Below are 24,117 nucleotides of genomic sequence, written 5' to 3' on the forward strand. Positions count from 1 at the left end.
ATAAAGTTTACATCGTTTGCAACTGATGCCCCACTCTTTTTGTACTTATCAAAGAAATTGGTTTTAAAGTATTTTCTGCTATAAAGCTTTTATGAAATTAGTCATAGAGACATGAGAGAAGAAGTGCATCTTAAAACCGAGTCACACTGCAGCGATAGCGAAATTGATAAGGCTCACAACGCAAAGAGAATGCATTCTATTGGTTGAATTGCTCAACGCAGAAGCATGCACGCTCATTCAACCAATCGAGGGCTTGCATTTTTATCGATCTTGTTCTCATTGTGTTACCGCGCCTTAGGGATAAAAACTCTGCAGACACCACCCCTGCATCAATTCCCATAACTAATGTAAATTTCCTTTTCCCCAAATAATTTACATAATATCTGTGCCATACCTTTTGACGGCGGTAAAAGCACACAGAGTTCCATACTTGAAAACGACAGTGATAAATGAGGAGACATGATAAAGACAGTCATTTTAAAGCTTCAAGGTTTGAGGGGCAGTCTGTTGCAAAATTTATTCATGAAGTTTTTATCACCATATGGCCATTGACATTGAATGATGATGGTTTCTGTTTTGAAGACCAGGATGTGGGGACCACACACAAGCCTTTAGTTGGATGGGTGAGAAAAATGATGTGGTCAACCAGATGACTAGAAAATGTGTTATTCGATGCGAACACAAAACATGTACAGGTATGGGACAATTCATAAAAGAGTTAACTGGGCCCAATTTCATGGCTCTGTTTACTGCTGAATTCTGCGCTTACTATCACGATTCCCCACTTGACATGCTAGCGCCGAATTTCTGCGCAAGCCTTGTTAGTGTACATGTAGAATGCCTTGTAATGTACATAGAGTACGCACGCGCACAAGTCAAAATTCGCCGCTAAACCGTGAAATATGCTTGCCGTAAGCACAGAATTCCCTGCCTCTGTAAGTGCCGATTCTGTGCTTACGGTAAGCAGAGCCATGAAATTTGGTGCAGTATAGCTGAAAAATGGGGTCATGTAAAAGTTCAGGCCTGATACTCTAAGAGGCAATGGAGGTGATTGCCTCTATGCCCCTTGGTCGTTGCCTACAGGTAGGTTCTCTTTCCTCATAGGGTGCCCTTTACCACAGGGGAAAATGGTGCCCTTGCCCTTACAAAAATGAAGCAGACATGCCTGAAAGTGTTCATAAATTATTAAGGAGATTTGACAGCGCGTACGTTTGCGTTAAAGATGGATTGCATTGATGCACCTTCAGCAAGTTAGCGTGCCTCTTGCTTTACTTATAGAGGTGAACTGTGGGGACAGACTCCAGTAGAAGCATACAGAGGAAATTGTGTAGTATGTAGCTGCTGTAAGAATGCCTTTTTTTATGATGGAAACATTTACGAAGTTCACTTGCATGGGCTGCAACTGTTTGACAACATCTCACGTACATATTACGTATAAATGTTGTGTCATTCGGTTTTTACCATAACACCGATCTGTATTTAAAAACATTGTACGTTTATGTATTAGGCCTACTGGTGTTGTGAGACGAAAAAACTTGTGCAATTCATATTATTAGAGTTTCTATAAGTGGAGTATGTCAATGCAAGTGTTTACGAACATTTTAATTTAACTAAGTTGGCAGCCGTCGATTTCACAAAACTCTTCCTAACTTAAGACTAATCTTATGACTTAGGACGAGTCCCAACCCTGCACTGTAGCATGCAGACCTTAAGATTAATCCTAAGTTAGGACGGATTACTTGTCCTTACTCGAGATAAGACGAGTCCTAACTCTTTGTGAAATCGACGGCAGACTATTGCCTAAATTTGCTATGCATTTTGCAATGCATTTTGCTGTTGCATGTAATGGGTCAACAATCTTGGGTACATCATAGTATTTTTTCTAATGTAATACACTTACTGTGAACTGATATAAAATGCCTCGTGGCATAGGACTACATGATACAAATTGGGAAAATGCACTAGTTAGTGGTATTGTCTGAGACAGCTACTCTTTGCTTTCTCATGGTTTTAAAGACAGTGAACACTATTTGTCAAAAACCAGTCTTCTCACTTGGTGTAGCTCATTATGCATAAAATAACAAACCTGTGAACATTTGAGCTCAATATTGGTCGTCTAAGTTGCAAGATAATAATGAAAAAAAACAAAAAAACACCCTTGTCACACGAAGTTGTGTACTTTCAGATGCTTGATTTTGAGAACTCAAATTCTAATTCTGAGGTCTCAAAATCAAATTGGTGGAAACATTTTTATTTTCTTCGGAAACCGTTACTTTAGAGGGAGCTGTTTCTCACAATGTTTTATACTATCAACCTCTCCCCATTACTCGTCTCCCCATTACTTGTCTCCACATTACTCGTTACCAATTGTTAGTGAGGTTTTATGCTAATGATTATTTTGAGTAATAACCAATAGTTTCCACTGCCTTTAAGAAATAGAAATTCTGCTGAATAATACACGTAGTATTCCATTAGAGGAAAATTCCTGCTGGGACGTTTTATGAAACAATTAATGTACAATTACCTTGTACTAAATAGGTTTCCATATCTTAACCAGTTGTTTAGGTATGTGCTGGTACACACATGTTTGTCAACCCTGTTTATCAAGGATTTCTCTTTGTTCTCCTGCGCTTTGGAATTTTTTTTAAAGTGGCATCCCCACTGGTTTTGTACAAGAAAGCGAAGTGAGGTTGTCCTCGCTCTGTCAAGATGTGCGGATCTGTTTTGTTAATGTCCTCTGTTTCAATGGGTTATAAATACTTATGGGTAAGCTAAAATTTCGGTGTCACATCCCTGTTTTCGTTGTGAATGTTTCGCAGGAGTTGAGCTACATGTAATATCCACTCTTACAAAATATTCCTTTTGAATTTGTTGACCTCAAAATTTGTATCGCAGATCCACTACCGCAGGGAGTATACACCAGGCTTTATAAACCAAGTGTGAACCAGAAAACAAGAGTGGTCCACACAATGAAGGGATATGAAACACGAACTGTGGAACACTCCCACATTATTTTTTTGCCAATGTTGAGGAATGTTTGCTAATTAGTGCACAGAAATAAAGAATATCCACAGTGTTGTTTACACATTGGCTTGATCATTTTACATTATCAAGGTTGGAGACAGAGACAAAAACAAAAGAGGGGAAACAAAAGGTCTCAGTGTGGACATTCTACAGACTGGCCCGCTCCACAAAGAAATGGGTAAAAATTCTATGTGGAAACAAAGGAAATAACAAAAGAATGCTCCACAAGGATGCATTTTTAAAATATATGTACCTACAATGGAATTATTACCAGTTATTACTAGTTATTTGGTTCATTGGAGATCAATGAAAACAGAACATTTAGTCAAAGAAATAAACGCATTGTTGTTGTCTGTAATACTCAAAAGTGTTTAGATTTGATTCAACACTTCAATATCAGTACATGTACATCCTGAAAATTTGTTCTGTTTGTACAGAAGGCTGGGTGAAAAAATTATATGTAATCCCTCAGGATTTGTGATTTTTGAAAGTTTGTTACATTAGCTTACAAGCTCAACTTTGAACAAATCAACCCCATCGGACATGGACCGTTGTAGTACTAGTAGGATTCCTCAAAGCTATATTTGGAGTCCGTGACTTTCCCAACATTCTCCATGAAAGTGTACCCATGGAGCACAGTGGCACATCCCAATGGTAACCAACGAAAGCCCCCCCCCCTCCTCCCCTTCCAACCCTCCCCCCTCCTTCAATCTGAAACTCATCTTTAAACACCTGTCATATCTATCAGTGATTGATATCTAATATTGTAACCTGATCATCACCACAGAGCAGTGAAACCAGCTCTCAACAAGATAATAAACACAGCAATTCCCACATGGTGTTTCAAATCACCATCCTTAGCTTTAACGCAAGGAGACAGTTGATGAGTTTTTGTAGTAGAATACTGAAGCGTTCGGGAGATATTCATAAAAGTCTGAAAACACCTGGTCAGGGAATTCTTTTTGAAGATCTGTAGATGACATTTTATTTAGTGATGTTAGCACATTGCGGAACACTAGTAATTTTAGGTGTAAACATAGGATCGCAATGTATAGGCCAAGTCTATTATTAATGACTGAGATCTGCAATTCTACTCTGCTTCAAATTCATTTTCTTTTGACACGGCATACTATCAAGCATTGGTTAGAGCTTAATTGGGGAATGGTATGAGATGATCATCATTAGTTGTTTGAAGAGTCACACCCATTCTGATCATCTACACTGTAGAAGGAAGTAACTAAAAGTTACCGGGGAAAGGACGCAAGCAATTAATGTGCAAAATTGTACTTTGAGAAAACAAAGTATGAAAGTTTTATCGTTTTTCTACCATTTTTTTAGTCATTATACATGTTGGAAAGTTCAATTCTTCATAGGAATTGGGAAACATCATCTGTGGGGTAATTTTAGAAAAATGGAAATGATGGTGGCATATTTTTGACAGAGGCCATATTAGTATTGGCTCTCATATTTTTTAGTTACTAGAGAAAAATCTTTGTGTGTCTAGACGGAGGATGAAAGGTAAAGCCTTATGCCATTCTTCCAGGCACATGATGACTTGTGTGTGTATGTTGTGTTATTCACTCTTTGAGAAAGACTCTGTGTACTAGGGTAGAAATGTCAGACCATTAACCATTTTTGCGTTTAAACCATGACCATAAAGCAATTATTAGCTCTTTATTTTTTTTTTCTCCCAGTTGGTATTTTTGAAGTTTTTAGGCACAATGCAGTGAAAGTGTCCGAGCTAAGCGCTGTCTATTCTTCTGAGCCTAGCATCATATTGTCGCTGTTATGGAATGGGCACTTTGTACCACATTAGACTTCATTGTCACTGCATCAAGGCCATGAATGTGTTTTTCCAAGTCTGCCATTATGATTATGTAGTCTCTGTATGCAAATGTTCCATTGTGTGCTCAATGGGTTCATACAGCTGTGGTAAAAAAAACCTCTTTTAAAACCCATGTTGTCTGCTGCTATGTATTCTGCGGTCTAATCTTGTGCACAGGCACTACAATACACGTATTTTGGACAAAGACGCTATTGCCACGTACACATGTATGTATAATTTCAACAACATTAAATAATAATGTTGTGCCAAAAATTGAGAATTTATTTTTTTCTTTATTGATGTCGACTAAGGGTGGTTGGTTACTTAGGCTAGTGGGAAACTGAGATTTGTAAACAGATGCAGTTTTCTAGGCAGTATACATGTATAGCCAAAGCCAGAAGAAAAAGCCAAAGCAAATAGCCAAAGCCCTTGCCAATAGCCAAGCTTTTGTGCTCTAGAACACAAACCTTTCTGGTTTAAGTCATGATGTATGGAGCTTCACTTTCTGGGCTGATATGAACTTTATCAATTGAGGCCCCTTGCCCCTGATCTTTGCCTTGGTGCCCTTTGAAATGCACAATGAAATACATTAAAATATTTCCATAATAGAGGTACTCTTTTTACCACAAAAAATCTGCATCGCAAAACCAAACCTTCCCAATATGTTCAGTTTTGTTTTGCTCTACATAAAAAGTGGTGCCGTTCAGGATATATTGATGACGTCTCTCTGTAAGTGATTTCATAATTGCGTTAATGTGTGTCTCATCCAGCACATCCCTAGAGCTCTGTTAATTTTAAACCCTCATCCCATGTGTCAAGCAACATTGCCTTCTCTGGGGAAATAATTACGCTGTGGCAATATCTGTTTGGATGTTAATAAATTACTGGACTTGGGGCCCTTAATTCTGAGTGAGTTTTCAGACAAACTAAAGAGTGTCGAACCATCTGTGGGGTTGGGGGTGGTATTTGAAGTGGCGGTACCCGACATAACAGTCACAGCCGAATATGACAGAGCAGTGCTGCCCGACAGCTCTGATTAATATCCAATAATAATTTTCTCTGTGAAATTGTTACATCGTTTCCATCCAGTTTTATTTTATAAACACACCATCCAGCTGACCTGTGATTTCACTAGATTATGGGATCCTATTTGAAACAGTAACATGTTTATAATAAAAAAAATTCCATTAGAATTGTTGCGAGCTAAGCCAAAAATGTTCAACTTTACATAAAGCTAATCTTCAAGCCAGCACATTGATTTCTTTACAACAACAATAGCAATGAAAAATCCGCACGACTGCAGCTTGCCAGGGTTCTCACCAAACACAAGCTTTAGCATATCAGACCGATACAAGTGAATTGCAGGCCGATACGCTCGTATGAGGGTCTTTAGATGCTACAAAATTTACTTAGAAATTTTCTTACTTCGACAAGTAGTTCAAATACTTCTCTGGAGGACTGGTATGAACTGTACCATCAGTATCTTCAGATACCGCTATTAGTTTGACTTGAGAATAAAATTTCAGTTTTATAATAATTTTTGATATTTCTCTTAGTGATTTTCAGTTGTATGGACTTTATAATGGGTGCTTTCAGATTAGTAAAACAAAAATGTGATTTGCTTGTTATCATTCAATTGTGTATTTTGTTCATTTGTTACAGCTGTTGACGTAATTGGGGGAAGGGGGGGGGCTGGCCCTCAATGCCCATTAGGAAAAACAGGTGCATGGGCAATGTATACTTAGGAAATCTCAGTCAACAAACCAATTCATTTATTTGAACGGTAATTTATTTATCTTATTATAAAGCCCCCTTCCTCAGTAACATTGGGAACGGGGGAGTGGAGTACACACACATTGTATGGCCTGTCATAACCAATAGAGACATCAAGCATCCTGAGATCAAATGTCTGGATGATTCAATGCAATCGTCTCCCCCACAAATTGATCGTTTAATCAACGCAGCAATATTATGGTGAAAACCGCGGCGAGCTGCGCTTTCATCAGGAGATCGAGACCCTCGGAGCAGGACTCTGTGGAGCCTAGCTAGGTAGTCATGCGGAGCACTGGGACTCCTTTAAAGTGCAAGTTTACATTTCCAATCTTAAAATAAGTGGCAAATGTAAACTAATGGTCAGAAACCTACATCAGCTTTTGAAAGTATTTATAAAGTATTTTGAGAAACATTTCCCTTCAAAGTAATGGGGTTAATTACAGGGAATGATTTTGGGAAGTAATAGGGTATAACATTGATTGTACCCCAAATTTGAATCTGAGCAGATTGTGTATTCCTATAAGGGATTATTCTACCTGCGGGGACATTCACTCCAGTTTGTCAGGCTTTTAATCTCAAAAATGCGACCACCTTTTGAAATGAAATTTCAATTGGTTTTATTGTTTACATTTATATTTATATAAAACAATCAAACGGTTCCAAAAACGAAAAGTATACTTTGCCTTTAAAGTATCCCTTTACAAATTTGTGGGAGACATTGGAAAAGAGAGAGAAGGGCTTTGGAGACCAAATCCTCTTGTAATGTGAGCTGTCGACAGCCAGTGGTCGAAATTACCATAGATGGGTTTTGGGGATCCTTCTAGTAAGACAATCTTCCATGCCCTCAGGTTGTAGATTTAATACATTGTAGATTTAATACATTGTAGAGGAAGTTAAATTTTCTGAATCCACTGTAACATCATTTAAATCTGTACATGGCCAGCTATGTAAAAGAAATTGTGGTTTAAATTGAAATATATTAATTTCTAATCTTCAGACAGAACAATTTGAATTTTTTATTGAATGAAAAATAAAGCAGCAAGACACACAGTGCTCATAAAATGCAGTTTGTGGAATTTAAAGGATTTTTTATAATAACAAGTAATAAACCACAGGGGAAACTGACAGGCTAAAATTTAATTAATTTTAGCTTGAACTACGAAGATAAACACCAAGTAGAAAACATTCCTAAGATGTTGTTTCAGTTCAGCATACTTTGTCCAAACATTTGAATAACCTGGGAAAAACCACTGTGGCAGTCTCCCTAATTTTATCAATATCTTTCATCAGGGGTGCCAGTTAGAAGCCAAGTTTGTACCAATTTAGATTTTTATTTCCTGCTCACCCTCTTTTTCTACGACGCAATTTAACATGGTTAATGTCACAGATACTATTAGTCTGGGCTTTTTTTAACCTCATTGAGAAAATGCTGCTCATTTTGTGTGTGAAAATACTTTTTATTTTTATTTTTTTATTTTATTTATTGCATTCTCGTAAATTCTACTTTGTTAAAAAAAAATATATATTTTGAAGTCAATGTGGCAGATATAAAATATGGCATTGAGTAAATCTGTCAGATATAGATGACAAAAACATTTTGTTACCGAAAAATTTAAAATTAATAGGCACTATACAATGTAAATAAAATTCAAGTGAGCCGCTTGTATTTGTCGCACAAACACTAAGTGCAGTCATAAATTTGTTTTTAGCATTTCTACAGCGTGAACTAATTTTCATTGCAACATCAAAATTTCTGAACTTTGCCCTGAAGAAAGTGATAAAATAATAGATATTAACGCCGCCTGAACGTATGCAAATAAATACCTTTTTCCGAGAAAGGTGGTCTGTACAGAGTGACTCATCCTATAGAGTTGTACAGTGGAGAATGCGTGTGTCGCTGCATATCAGGAGCAATGTCTTCATCGCGCTCTAGGTACAATACTCCATTATCATAATTAAGTTGTAATGGCATTTAGTTCTCAGGTATGGCCAGCTACACATGTGCAGCTTCAATTTAATTATTTATTTCTTGTTAATCCTGTAATTTGTTTTTGACCTTGCACCAATGTGTACAAAGCACTGTATACTCAGTATTTTTTAGAGTTCTGTGAACAAAAATTCCACAGCAAAATCACTCGGGTTGGATTCGAACCTGCTAAGTGGAATTAGCAGGGAGCCAGTCGGTACTTTTTTGGAGTTCTGTAGAAAAAAATCCACAGACGAATTACTCGGGTTTGGATTCGAACCTGCTAAGCAGAGTTAGCAGGGATCCAGTCACACATAAATATTATCACATGGTGGCATTCATGCTAATCAAGACTTTTTATGCTTAGCAGTTTTGTTTTTGCTTACCAGCTTTATGAAACTGGACCCTGTAAACAAACGGTGTGTAATCCACATTCACTATTTCTACTTTACATTGCGGCTGAAATTATCCAGTCAAGAATTGATTAATGAGTCATCTATTGTTTTAGCTGTTCAAATATTATGGGTACAGAGTCGATCAAAATGTAAATTTGCTCAATGCAATTATTTGAAAATTCTGTCAAAGTTGAGGGTTTTACCAGTGGTAGGCACAACTCAATTGTCAAGCAAGCATTATTGCTATAAAAACAGTGTAACATTATGCCAAATCATGTACATGTACATGGGGAAAACAGTATTTCAGAAACAATCTGAGTGAAGTGTACATTTATCAAGTGTAAAACCATGGAGTAGGAACACCAAGTGCTGAAAATAAATTCACACCATGGTACATAAAATAACCTGCATGCCTTGCTGAATGGTAGAAATTTCTACCTCCATGATTATATAGCAATTCTTTTAATCCTATACAAATTATATACTTGGGCCCTATGCAATTAGAGTGATAACCAAACTTCTACTATATCTTGAAAACACTCAAAGGTTAATCCTATTTCTACCTCCATGGTTTAATCCGAGCTTTCCAGTGTACATCAAAGCGTTTCATATTTACCCTCGTTGTTTGACAGCTCTACAAACCTTGACAAGCTCCTTATCCTGCCAAAGAAACAGGAAAGACCCATTATCCAACGGGACTGACTTTTAAGATAGAAGGATTATGTGGGATATTATTAGTTTTTAGGTTATTATTACACAAATCTTAAAGTGTGTTAAGTAAAAGGGGTTGCAAAGAGTAGTGGACCTTTCCCATGCAATATGCAAATTGAACACGACGCTACTGGTGGGCAAAATGAAGGAACATTGCACCCTTTCGTAGTGGGTTGATTGATGGTGGTGCACAACATGTAGGCCTACTCCCTATGTAATTTTGGTGGAACCTTTTTTTATTAAGGACTACATGTTGTTCGGGTAATTAAGGGTAAGGGTTATAATAACAATGTTTTTTGGGTGTGGGAACATACAATGTACACGTACATGATAAAGGAGTGTAATACCATGGGTTTCAGAAATTTGTGTATTGTGTTTTTGACACTGTTTGCTGTAGATTAAATTCTATGCCTCGAACTGGTGACTAATATTACTATTATTATGGTTTAAAGGCAGTGGACACTATTGGTAATTACTCAAAATAATTATTATCATAAAACCTTTTTTGATCACGAGTAATGGGGAGAGGTTGATAGTATAAAACATTGTGAGAAACGGCTCCCTCTGAAGTGGCGTAGTTTTCGAGAAAGAAGTAATTTTCCACGAATTTGATTTTGAGACCTCAGATTTAGAATTTGAGGTCTCGAAATCAAGCATCTGAAAGCACACAACTCTGTGTGACCATGGTGCGACAAGGGTGTTTTAGTCTTTCATTAATATCTCGCAACTTCGATGACCGATTGAGCTAAAATTTTCACAGGTTTGTTATATTATGCAAATGTTGAGATACACAAAGAGAGAAGACTGGTCTTTGACAATTACCATTAGTGTCCATTGTCTTTAATATTAATACATTAGGACACTTACTGTTTTTGAAAGGAAAAATACTCAACAAACAAAACCAAAACATTTTAAGAGTTGTTAAATTTAAGTGTTGGGGTCTGGGAGATATAAAGTTAGTAAGCCGTTGTAAATCATTTTACTACCAAGCATTTCTTTCCATATTACGCAGACCATTTAAGGCCCTTTCCTGTGAGCTTTGTTCAGGCAGCTCATGAATGTGAACATGGCGAGATTTATGACTTTATTATTTTCCCCATTTATATAGAAGAAAAAAAATGCACCTGTTTTAACTTTCTCCTACTGTATTAAGACGAGAGAAAAAAAAACTTCTGAAACTTTTTTTTTCTTTCCCACAACTATTTGAAAGCAAAACAAGATTGTGCTGGCTCTGGAGTTTCCAAAAGGGTGTATTTATGTGATATGAGTCACCACTGGTTATTATCTAAGGTGCTGTAAAGCTGTCACAACTAGAGAGTAATCGGACTCTATTGACATGCATACAATGAAAAGAAAGAAAAGTGAAGTTGCTGATGTCTGTGGGGCTTGAACTCCTGCAACCCCTGAGGGGGATTAGTTTGCAGGGTATACCAGTAGGCTACACACATGAGCACAGGGGCAGAAAGTTTGCGTTTTTGTCTGGGATGTATTGTACTCTTAAACAGCTACCTGAGCGGAATGTATTCAACGGAAATGGTAATTTTACTTGTTTATAATGCACTTGTTCACCATTTTAATGTAATTTTGATATGTATACACTTCTGAATTTTTCGTAATTATCGAGTAAAAAATCAGGCCCCTACCTAAAGGTTTTTTGAAAAACTAAAAACACTTCTGCCGTTGAGAGCAGGCGTCAAAGGACAATGCCGCTGACGTCATTTGTGGGAGTTTGCTTTGTTATACATCCACGCTGCAACAAAGCGGCTTTATCTACTTAAACGTAATCGTTTTGAGAGTGATTACGTAGCGGGGCTTTTCGCAAATTTCGCAGAAAAGCTCTGGACAAGGGCATACAAAATGATTGTTATTTTACACAATTGAAACCTATTTATGATCATATGACTCGATTTCCTTATTCATCGAAAACATTTTATGTGGAATTCAACAAAGTTCACGACTTGACATTTTCGTTCAAGCAGGTCTTTAACAATGGGGTGGAGTCTGTGTTTACTTTGGTATACAAACCAAGGATCCTTCCATTGGCTTAAACCTGATCAATTTAGACCCAAGTTTACAAAGCTGCTAAGTACAAGGCAAAGCATACCTTTGGTTTTTGGAACTGTTTGATCGTTTTAATCCTATTAAAACATAGATTTATGGTGTGTCTGTTCGAATGCTGCCCTCAATGCTGCTAGAGATGCAGTCCTTCCTCCATTGTCTGACTACACTTGGATGGATTCTATGCTCTTGATGAAAATACTGTGATAGGTTTTTATTGATATTTTTCTCAACAATTAGCAAACTATTTTCAATTAAACCATTCAAAGGTGACTTTTATTCTATTTCTTGATAATTCGCTTAAAAAATCAGCATAACTTCTGACAAAAACTGAATGATGACCTTAGACCGTTTTTGTTTAATTACTTCGGTTACGGAATCACTGCTCAAAAAAAGATTATCTTTCAGAAAAGAAAAAAATTCCTGGCGGGAAAAATTAAACTTTGTGTAAAAAAAAAACTTTAAATACAGGATGCTTTTGCCTACTTGATAATATTACAGTATCCAGTGTGTAAGGAACGCCCAATTTCCTCAAATACTTAGGTTTCTTATGATATGTCACATAGCGGCCACAGAAAAAACTTATTTGAAGATGTAGACGTGTTGTGACTTCACATTACTTGCACCTATGCAGCCATCGTAGAGCAAGGATGCGGCAATTTATATTGATTCATTGGCTAAGTCGTCTTAAGATGAGCTTTAACACTTCTTAATCATGCCCATCGTTTCTTATTACCAAAAATACTTGAACAGGCGTGCGCTCAAGTTAGTATCTATGCATGACATGGACATTTTGTTTTCACTGAGCTAAATGTATATAAAACTATTAAAAGTTCACAGATTTACAAATAACTTACAGGGTTTACAGAAGGTAATGGTGAAAGACTTCTCTTGAAATATTATTCCATGAAATGCTTTACTTTTTGAGAAAACATTAAAACAATTATTAATTCTTGATATCGAGAATAACGGATTTATTTTAAACACATGTCATGACAAGGGGAAACTTGCGGAAAATTTTCACAGGTTTGTTATTTTATATATAAGTTGTGATACACAAAGTGTGGGCCTTTGGACAATACTGTTTACCGATGTTGTGCGATTGCTTTTACATTATTATTATAATTATTTGGTGTGAAGTCAGGTGCAATGGTTTGACATGGGACTAGTCTTGGTCCCAAGACCATTGGTGTTGCGCGGTCACACACAACCAACGTTCCGATTATGCACGGCAAAAACTGTCCACGCTTGTAATGAACGAACGCTAGCGGGCGCTCTGTTTCTCTGATTTAGATCTCACCATGGTCTTGAATATTTGCAACGACGGGTCTTAACTTTTTTATTGTTTTTCGGCAAATCTCCCCCGACTTTCCGGTGGAGCCAATCAGAGGCTGCGTTGCGGTTGGCTCATGAATAATTCATCAGTGTTGTGCATGTAGTGTACAATGCATGCAGTAATTCCATTGCATGACTTTTGCTTTACTCTGTGTGTGGGTATATATGTTTTTATCGGAGTATAATAATGTCCAGATCAGTAGGATTTGAAACTTTGACACAGGGTGGAAATACGATAAAGAAAGGTTTGTGGTACCAGCACAAACATTTCTGTGTATAATGTCCAGATCCAGACACCTGCATTGCCATGATATGCAGCTTGAAATGCGATCGTGGCGTTATGCTCCCGACGTGCCAGGGCCCACACTGATGAAGCCTGTATTGGCTAAACAATTTGCTTATAGTTAGCACAAAATAGTATTGCTTAGCAGAAACTGGTTGCCAGCCAATTTTTAATTAAATTTGAAATTTTGTAGTGCCCAAGTAAATTTTTGGATAGTAAAGAAATTGTGTACAGTATTTTCTGCCAAACAGATATTAACTGGTGGGCCCTGTAGTGTTATTCACAGTGAAAGTTTTTTAATCTTGGGGGAAGGAAATCTTGAGGGATTCAAAAGCATCTTTGTGAGAACGTATTTTGAAACGTAACCGTAGCTGCATATCTTGGAACGTAAGCGTAGCTTGACTTGGGATTGAAAGCGTACTTTTTGATATTGTAGCGTAACCTATTAGTATCTTGGAGTGTATAAGCGTAGCTGAGTAGCTGCGTAGCTTGGAACGTAACAGTATCTTTTGGTGGAGCGTAAGCATATCTTGGAACATAATTCATAGCTGCGTATCTTGGAACGTAAGCGTAACTTGACATGGGATTGAAAGCGTACCTTTTGATATTATGGCGTAACTTGAAGGAACGTAAGCAGATCTGTAAGCGCAGCTGAGTAGCTGTGTAGCTTGGAACGTTGACATCTTTTGGAACGTAAGCATATCTTGGACTGAAGCGTAGCATCTTGGAACATAAACGCAGCTGCGTATCTTTGAACGTAGGCATAGCTTGACTCGGGTTTGGAAGCGTACTTTTTGATATTATAGTGTAACTTGAAGGAACGTAGACCTAAGCGTATCTTGGAACGTAAACGTAGCTGCGTATCTTGGAATGTAAGCGTAGCTTGACTCGGGCTTGAAAACATACCTTTTGATATTATAGTGTAACTTGAAGGAACGTAGACCTAAGCGTATCTTGGAACGTAAACGTAGCCGAGTAGCTGCGTAGCTTGGAACGTAACCAAATAACATTTTTTGGGAATGTAGTCGTAACAATATCTTTTGGAATAACTCATGAGAAATTTCGAGTTTTGATTGCTTGTCCAGCGGCGACTACTGCTATTCAACTCCCAGTTATTTGAGGCGAATAGTCGGGTCATTAAATTCCACTAGTTGCCCAGTTTAATCATTACCTCAAAAATAACTCTTCATTCACAGAATTAAAAAAATAATACTTTGTTTGACAAAATTATGCTATGAGGGAATTTTGTTTTAGCATTATTTTTATTTAAACCTTTTATAAAAAATTCTCATAATTTTTTTAAGCTACTCACACAATAACACTGTCAATATAACAATATGCGATATTCCTAGGTTTTGACATCATCAAAATTACCTGAAAACTCATAACAAAAAGAAATTAGGGGCCATGAATTAAAATGGAGCATATTGGAACGTTGCGATCATAAGAAACAACGGATTCGACACCCGCAAGCTGGGAGTTCATAGCGCCTGGGATTTAACACCTTCAACCCCACGAGACACGGCATGGGCGGTACGTGATATTCCACAAGGCTTATTTCACGTTCGGATTGCTCCACGCCGTGGGGCCATACAGCGTCCGATACACGGACTCTCTGAATGCTAATTTTACGTTCGATTTTTGACCATTATTTACGATTTCAAATCGTCACGTATCCATAATCTGAATAGGTACCTATACTTAAAATTTCACTGTTTTCCTTTTAATAGGCCTATAATGACCACGGAATCACTCTTTGAGCAAAGATTATTAAAAATAGACCGCCGATCATATTGACCTTTGACTCGATCTAGTTTGAATAGTCATCTTCAATTCGTCACATGATATGAATATTGCATGCATTAAAAGTAATTTACATAGTCTGGCCACGCCTTCAATTTGCAAATATCCAAGACCATGGTGAGCACAGGACATGGTGAGATCCGTAAATCAGAGAAACAGCGCCCGCTAGCGTTCGTTCATTACAAGCGTGGACAGTTTTTGCCGTGCATAATCGGAACGTTGGTTGTGTGTGACCGCGCAACACCAATGGTCTTGGAACCAAGACTAACATGGGACATGTATATGTACATGTACATAATAAGGAGGAGTTGGTGGACTAATCTTAAAACAAAACACCAGTCTCCCACATTGGCATACCATAGAGTATTAAAGTTATACCAGGGGTGTGATTCACTAGGTGCACCACCACTGAGAAGGAGGTCCATGGTGTTTGGTGAACCTTTGTACTTTCATATCGACTCTACTCTCCAGACATTTCATTCATGAAAAAAATGATTCACCCAAATATATTAAGTCAATAAAAGTTAAAGAACTTTTTTTCCTTTTTTTTCTTATTTGTAGAGTGCACAATCCTAACCCTATAGGTTATTGTGCAAGCAAAGCACCCTGTGTAATCAAAGTTCATGCCCGCTGTCCGTGACTCATTCTTTTGGAATTTGATTTCTGTACTCACCAGTCAGATTAAGCCCCCCTTGTTGTGAATAATAAAGAGAATTTATGATATTGGGAAAGTTGCGTTTTGGCACTTTGGTTTCGGGGGAAGTGTGTACGTGTGTGGCTGCCAGATGTTAGGTGATCCATGCCTAGTGTGATTGTGTTATTCTAGGGCTGTTGAGATTATTATTTTATTTTGAGGGCAATTATATTTGTTGACGTTGGATTGATACGTGGTGGGGAAATGAAATAACATGATGGAGTCGACTTTCAAGGCAAAATGTGTTTTGGATCGTTTTTGAGGACTTTTTACAAATCGTCAGCTGTGGAAGCGGTATGTGTTATTAGTTTCCAATATGTTGAAATGTTCAGAATATTTATTGTCAAACTTGCTGGAGGATGGTATTTGTGTATGAAATACTAAACATACTGATGTTATCAACAAAGATTGTATTTCCCGAGGACTTGCAGCAATATGTATTTTCCTTTGCTATAACTTTCTACCAGGAAGTTATATACATTCAACATTCTTTGCAAGCCAATCCATTTCACTTAGAATTTTTATATTAAATCTTTTACTCGCTTGAATTATTTACTGGGTTGGGTGGGGACATGGGGGATTTTTGATGGGTTTGGTATGGTTTACTGTTTGTTTGTTTGTTTTGGGGTTTATTTAAATGAACTTTGCAATGGAACTTGGCAAAAATAGGGCATATAATTTGTCTAACATCTATGATAATGAGCTGCACAAATCAATAACTTGTGATTCAGTAACTAGTGGATGACATGGCAGTAGTTATTTGAGTTATTGTGAAATCAGTGGTTAGCCGGATTCGAACCCACAATGTTGTGATTACAAGTCTAACTATTAAAGGGAAGGTACACGTTTGGGAATTGTCAAAGACCAATCTTCTCACTTAATGTATCCCATCATAAGCATAAAATAACAAGCCTGTGAAAATTTGGGCTCAATCGGTCATCAAAGTTGCGAGAAAATGATGAAGGAAAAAACACCCTTGTTGGACAAATTTGTGTGCTTTCAGATAGGAATAAAAGACTTCTAGCTAGAAGTCTTTTATTATTTTAGTGAGAAATTACCTCTTTCTCAAAAACTACGTTACTTCAGAGGGAGTCGTTTCCTACAATGTTTTATACTATCAACAGCTCTCCAATGCTCAATACCAAGTCAGTTTTTAAGTTAATGTTTGTTTTGAGTAACTACTAAACGGGTACCTTCCCTTTTAAACCATTTGACAGTTAGGAATAATTGGGGTTAGTATGATGTAGAATTTAAAGTTGACAACAGCAGTTATTTTCTTTCAAAACGTCTCCATACATTTTTCAATTCTGAAACTTTTCATCTGCACTTCCAGCTCAACTGCTATTCCGTGTCCCACAAATAATTGCAATCATCACCCGTTTTTAATAGCAACATAAAACAGTTACAAAACAACACTCCAGGATTTAAATATACCCCTGTCAATGATTGACAAAAAAAATATTATAATTGATGGAGCAGACTGCGGGTCTGGCCTTCGGACATTCCTGGTAGCTGTAAATCACTTTTCTCTGACCTTCTTTGCTGTTCATAATATACATTCACAGTACTGTACCAGTGTCTTGTGGTTGCTGCAAAGTTATTTTATAGATTAGGCGGCTGACCCAGTTTTTAAACCATTTAGTTTTAAGTTATAAATGTTGCATGTACAGTTAACAATAAAACCAACATATGAAAGTTTCGTTTCAAATGGTGGTTATGTTTTTGGGTTATTGCCAAAAATCCTGGATGAAATTGTCCGCGCAGGAAGATAACCCCTAACAGGAATACACAATCTGAGTTACGCTTTTTCTGATTCAAATTTTGGGGGATAAATTTAATGTTAAGAGTGATTATCAACATATTCCTTCCCTTTAATAATTGTACCTGAAGTACAGTATAGGGTTCAAGATATGGCTTTATTTAGTTTCTTCCACCATGATTCAATTTGCTTGTCATGCTTCTATGCAGAATCAGATGTGATTAGCGTTAGCCTACTTCCAATCCTGTGCACAACTTTGATGTCTAGATTCAATCCCTGTGTGGTCTTTGGCCAATGGAGTGTTTGTTTCTGGCGCAGTAAACTAGCAGGTACATCTACCGAAGTGTTAAAGATGATATTCACTTGAATAAGTTGCCCTTTTTATTGATAACTTACTGCACGTCATCAATTTGAAAACCATCTACTGTCTGTAATTTTTTAACCCTTCTCCTATGTCCCAGAAATGGAAAAATGGAAGATTTATCAAAATGATATCGTAAACAACTTTATTAAAATAAATCTGGTGACTTTTAAAATGTCCAACTTTTTCCCCTTCATGTAATCACATAGTTCGTTCATTGTATAATGAATGGTCTTAATTATTTTGTTATAATGAATGGTCTTAATTATTTTTGTAATAAAAAAATAATTTAGACCATTTATTATACATTGAACGAACTGTGTGAATAGATGAAGGGAAATCGTGTACTGATGTTTGTTTATAGTTGCTGGGCACCTCTGAAAACAGTGTTTCACTGAGAGCTCTCCCAAGGGTAAAGAAGAATTAAACAAAATAAGAAATAAACATCATTATTTAAACACCTTTCCTTCTTTGTTTCAGTAACTTTCCTATGCCCTCTTTCTTAAGATTTACTTTCTTGGTACGCTTGGTTCTTAAAAAGTTTAATAATCACGAACAGCGCGGAAGGAATGGTCCATATCAGGATTCTGCTTTTTGTCAGTTTGATGGTCAATAAATTCCAGAGGTGTACTTGAGTTTCATTGATCCACGCAAATGCTCGTCTACAATTTCAGCGAAACCACCCCCCCCCCCCACACCATGCAAAGGCATTTTCATTATAGAGTTCTCGTACCCTCCAGATGCATGGGAGTTGTTCGAGCTCTGTGACAGCTTCTGCCTGAGCTTGTTTCTAGGGTGCCCAGCGAGGGGGAACGGGTTATTATTGGAATTCATGTCGAATCCTTGTGAAAAAAATTGATCGGTGACTAGCAGTATATTGTCAGGATAGTAAGCTGTGTCGGGATGAAGTTTAACTTTTGCAGTAATTGCTTGTATGATAGTTAAAGGAACACGTTGCCTTGGATCGGTCGAGTCGGTCTTTGATAAGTGTTTGTAACCGTTTGTTATAAAATGCATATGATTAGAAAGATATTTTAAAAGTAGAGGATAATGATCCACAAAAGTATCACTCGAAATTGCGTGGTTTTGCTTTTACCTCATCGACAAACATGGTCGGCCATTTATGGGAGTCAAGTTATTGACTCCCATAAATAACCGACCGTGTAAGTTGCAAAGAAAAAGGAAAACCACGCAAATTTCAGGCAAATGTGTGTGGATCATTGTATTCTACTTTTAAAACATGCATTTTATAACAAACGATTACAAACGCTTTTCAAAGACCAACTCGACTGATCAAAGGCAACACATTTGCATATTACTGACCTGGAGAGGTGCGAATGGCTTGATGGGACAATATTGGGTCATATAAAGAGCTAACAGTCACAAGCCATTTGACCTGACCACAAACAATAGGCCTAACTGAGCACAGTTATAATTGTGTGGTTGGATTGTGCACTATAGTGCCAATAATGCACTGGCTGATTGTGGTTTTCTCTTTTAACTGCCTGCATTTGTTTAGCAGCTGATTGTGAAGTGTTGGGTCATTTATATTTTGCTGAATGCAATAATAGAAAGGTGGACAGGCTGTGGCTGTTTTGTCCAAACCAATGGAGGAAGAAATCACTTAGCCTTTGAAGAATTGTGGTCAGATAGGGTTGTAGTTGAACTTTCTGGCTGACCTTGCAGTTTGGTATCAGAGGAGGCGGTTGGAGTCATTTAGCCTGAAAATGTACACATATTTTGTGGCTTATCTCTAAATTTAATATCATATAAGACAAGACATGGGTCAATTTCATAGACTGCTTTTAAAAACAGTTTACTGCTTAGCAATTTTTTTCCCGAACCATTTCCTGTGGAAGTAATGTTGTTTGTAAAACAAAAGTTAAGTGTTATTGCACAGATTGTGTATAAATGGATTATTTTTTACTGCATCAGCATATTCGCTACAGGTTTTTGGTGATATCTCGAAAATGCTACAAACTTTTAAAATTATATTTAAGCCTGTATGTTCAAATGTATTTAACAATCGAATGGTTAAAACAAATCAAAGGTATACTTTGCCAACAGATCCATGACCTTCTTAACACCCCACCCCTCCTCTCCTTGTCCGTCACCTTCCCCTCCCATCCTTTCCCCTCAAACAGTAATCCCTGAAAGATGTTCAAAGTTGTTGGATGACCCTAACTTTTATGAGTTCAACCTGTACTCATCCCCAAGAGACTAAGGGAAACAGACAGCCATATTCAGTGACAATGACCAGTCACTTTTCCTCTACGTCCCATCTTCTAGAGTTTACTAACCCTCCCATTCATACTCCACTCGCTTACACTTTTATCTCCTGCAGACACACTTGTAACCACAACCGGACTGACTGTACGACCCACTGGGGGTCTATATTTGTAGCCGAGCCCGGGCTATTGGATTAGTCCTGTTACCCGGTTGCAGTAGCTCACTCAACGCCAGCGTTGTCCCGACTAGAAACACCAAACTCGTGGTCTCGTCACTGCTGATGTCGTAGGACGTTATTGAAACACGGATAGTAACACTGTGAACCTGAAGCTGGCAGACTCTACTGGAGGAATACGTTTTTGAAGGTGGTGTGTACCAAAGTGAGGTCGGAAGGGATTTTTTATATATTTCAAGATGGCCGCCTGGCCAACGAGGGGAAGGATTTTTACGATGAAAGAGGTATGCTGGTTTCTACTGGTACTCTGCATGGTGCAGCAACAAGTTGGTAAGTTTCTTTTTGCAATAAAAAAAAACACACTCCTATGCACTGGTCTGGTACCACAAGGTGCCATAAAGTACCATACCATCTACAATCCCGGCCATATCTCCTTGGGCTTCCAGCCCCCTCCAGTGTTGGCTCTCATTGCGTGGTCTCCACTCAAGTGAGGGTTTTGAATGGGGGACCAGGGGAGGGTATATTTTGTGTCACATTGCCTGAACATCTTGGCCCAGATTGAAGACTAGCATTAGGTGTTGGTTTTCTTCTGTTTGTTCATGGGTTTCAGTTTGTAAGGCTGGTATTATAAGGAAACCCCACGCCTTGTGCATTATGGACTTGGTCACTGCATTCTCCTGTGGAACTTTGTGGCACCGGGCCAGTTGGGTAACAAGTACACACCGTAGGGTTTTTAATCTGGTGAGGGGGTCTATTTATATGCAGTTTCTCAGGAAACATTGTGCAATTTATTTTCTATTTTGGAGAGTGGGGGAGGGGATACAGGAAATAACACAACTTCATGAATACCCACTTCAGAAATGAATAGCTAATTTGGCCTTGACTTATCAAGTACATTTTTGACAGTCTGACTTTTAGAAGGAACCTTTATCTCCAGTCTACCAGATGAAAGTCTTGTTGGGCCTTTGATGTCGGCCAGATTTTTTTTTTTTTTTTTTAAGATTTTGGTTTTGTCTCTATACTCAAAAATTTGACTGTATTCTGGATTTGTCTTTTACATGTGCACTGAACTGTCTTTTATGTTTACAATTGTAGGTGGCGTACCAACAAACAAGAGACAGAAACGTGTAGCTCAGAACACGCTGTACAGCAGTGTGTGCGAGGGCAAAACTATGGACCTCCGCTGCCCGCCAGGACTGCAGATTCTCATCGAGTCCGCCAACTTCGGACGGACTGACGCAGAGACGTGCCCACGGGCCAACACCAAGAACACCAACTGCATCGAGCCACTGTCGTTTGATATCGTGTCACAAAAGTATGATTAAAACCTTTTTTTTTTCAAATCCCTTTTAGATGTCATCCAAAATGTACAACGATCAGAACGTCCTTATGATGCGTGCCAATGTTTTCTCTTTGTTTTATTTTTTAATGAATGTGTTATTTAACCACCAAATTGACTACAGACTGTTTAGTGAGTATTGTTCAAAACACAATTTATGTTGGTGGATTGTTGGCTGCTTTTACTTCATCACCCAACATTCCCCAAAAAGGGGAACCTCACAACAAGCTAAGAAAAAAAATGAACCAAACATGGGGGAATGTTGGTATAAAAAAAACATGACTCCATCTTGTTTTCATTATCATTCCATTGGTAAACCTCACTCCACAACATTAGCTGTGCTCTCCTGTTAGTAAGTCATTAGGTCACACACGCTTCATTTGCACTCACAAAGTTTGCACCACTTCCAGCTCCAAAATTTGCACACCTCTGTGTGTAGTAAAAGAGCACCCCTTTCACCGTTCAAAGAGTTTTCTTATCCATCCATTCTAAGAAGACCTTGAGTCTTTGAAGTGCAGTAAAAACCAGGTCCAATTGGGGACTTTTGTGATGCTAGGTGGCAGCAAACTTACCAGGTCAATCCATTGTTTTTGGTCTTGTGCGCAAGCTCAGAACAAGGTAAACAATAAAATTTACCTGGTACAATGTAAGTCTGCTGCCACCTAGATGTTCCAACGTTTACCATTGTTCAAGTTTTCTTGCATACATGTTAATCGTCAAAGAAAAACTCGTAAAAAAAAAGCTCAATGCAACTTCTATTGGCTTCTGGTAATCAGTGAAAAAGTGGGCTTGTTGTTACAATTACGCTGTACTTACAAACAGGATACACTACACTACATGTAACTCTTAGAACTATGAGGGTGTGTTCCGCTATCGTTCATTCTGCTATCATTCATGGAGAAGATAGCAGAACGGACCCTTATAGTTCTAAGAGTGCAGTATACACTACACTTCTCATTTGTTTATTTCATGTTATGCACTTGCACTTCGTTTTTTTCTTCGGAGTTGATCGTCTTTGAATCAGATGATTGGTGAGGAACCTGGGGTGGGTTTCACAAAGAGTTAGGACTAGTCTTATCTCGAGTAAGGACCAGTTACTTGTCCTAACTTAGGACTATCCATGCAATTTGTATATCTCCAACTAGTCCTAAGTTAGGACTAGTACTAACTCTTTTGGAAATCGACCCCTTGTCTTGCAAACATCTTATCTTTGGTGCGTTTTTAAGGAATGTTAAATTTTTATGCAGTGACATTGCTAAGTTTGAGGAACAATATGCAATTCTTGCGGTGATTTACTTGAACATGCATGCCATGTGTCATTCCCAATGCGCATTGATTTCAGAAAACTTTTTGAAAACAAAAATTATGAGGTTAAGTTTTGAAACATGCATATAAGAAAACAGTCCACAAACTAAAGACGTCTGGTATATGCATGGAAAGATATGAAAAACACCACACTACAAAATTTGCATGCAAAAAGAGGTAATTGTGAACACCAATGCACAGGGGCCTAATTTCACGACTCTGCTTACCAGAAGCAAAGAATCGGCGCTTACATAAGCAGGGAATTCAGCACTTACATCAAGCGTATTGATTCACAAGGCAGATGTGACTTTTTGCTTGTTCACTTACTGTACACACAGCTTGGGCAGATACTTGCACTTTCCCTGTAGATGGTAGACGGAGCATGGTGATCGCTAGCGCAAAATTTGGCGTGAAGCAGAGCCATGAAATTGGGCCCTGATGTCCTGACGAGGCAATGTCCTGTGTACATGTAGTGTGCATTTTATGCAATGCAGTGTTTATACTTCTTACGCGCAAGTTAACTTCCAAAATTGAGAGTGTGGCAGACAGAAACTGCCTGTAATGTGACAAGGGTGCAAGGGGGTCAACGCATTATGTATTCACTTCACTTACACACCATCAATTTGACCATCATATACTTTTCATTTTAGCTGCTATCACACAGCCTCCAGATTGCCGCCCACTTTATTGTTCTATGACCCTATCACCATCTTCACCCTTCACTTTTCACTCTCATAGTCCTTGCACAGTGTGTCATCACCACTGCGACCTTGCATGTGTCCTGTTTATAATATGGAAATGTTTTATATTAGTTTGACCTCCAATGATTTTGATTGACTATATTATCCTCACCACCATCACCTTCCATTCGAATCCAAAAGTACCTCTCACCCCCATGACCTCTCATTTGACCTCTTTATACAATTATTTTTTACCACCATAGCTTCAGCTTGGACCATGTTATTATCCTCACTACCATTACCTTCCATTCGAATCCAAAAGTACCTCTCACCACCATGACCTTTCATTTTTCCTCTTTACTTGTTGTTTTTACTAAATATGTATAGTCCAGTATCTGACCA

At 38.0% G+C, this 24,117-nt stretch overlaps 1 protein-coding gene across 9 annotated transcripts in view; it reads left to right on the top strand.

Annotated features, from left to right (window-relative positions):
• The window catches only part of LOC139945937 (adhesion G protein-coupled receptor L2-like), a 95,233-nt gene that overhangs the window by 18,403 nt on the left and 52,713 nt on the right, over window positions 1-24,117 (top strand). For 7 of the 9 annotated variants that reach the window (XM_071943468.1, XM_071943471.1, XM_071943470.1 and 4 more), the window contains exons 3-4: window positions 20,332-20,721; window positions 21,487-21,706. In XM_071943468.1, the coding sequence (XP_071799569.1) occupies window positions 20,631-20,721; window positions 21,487-21,706 (311 nt within the window). In that variant the 5' untranslated portion in view covers window positions 20,332-20,630. Of the gene's footprint in view, window positions 1-11,149; window positions 11,231-15,975; window positions 16,162-20,331; window positions 20,722-21,486; window positions 21,707-24,117 lie in introns of those variants that run through there. The other 2 variants (XM_071943467.1, XM_071943466.1) reach the window with 2 other exon arrangements.

This window comes from Asterias amurensis, chromosome 13 (genome assembly GCF_032118995.1).
Source record: "Asterias amurensis chromosome 13, ASM3211899v1".
NCBI lineage: Eukaryota > Metazoa > Echinodermata > Asteroidea > Forcipulatida > Asteriidae > Asterias > Asterias amurensis.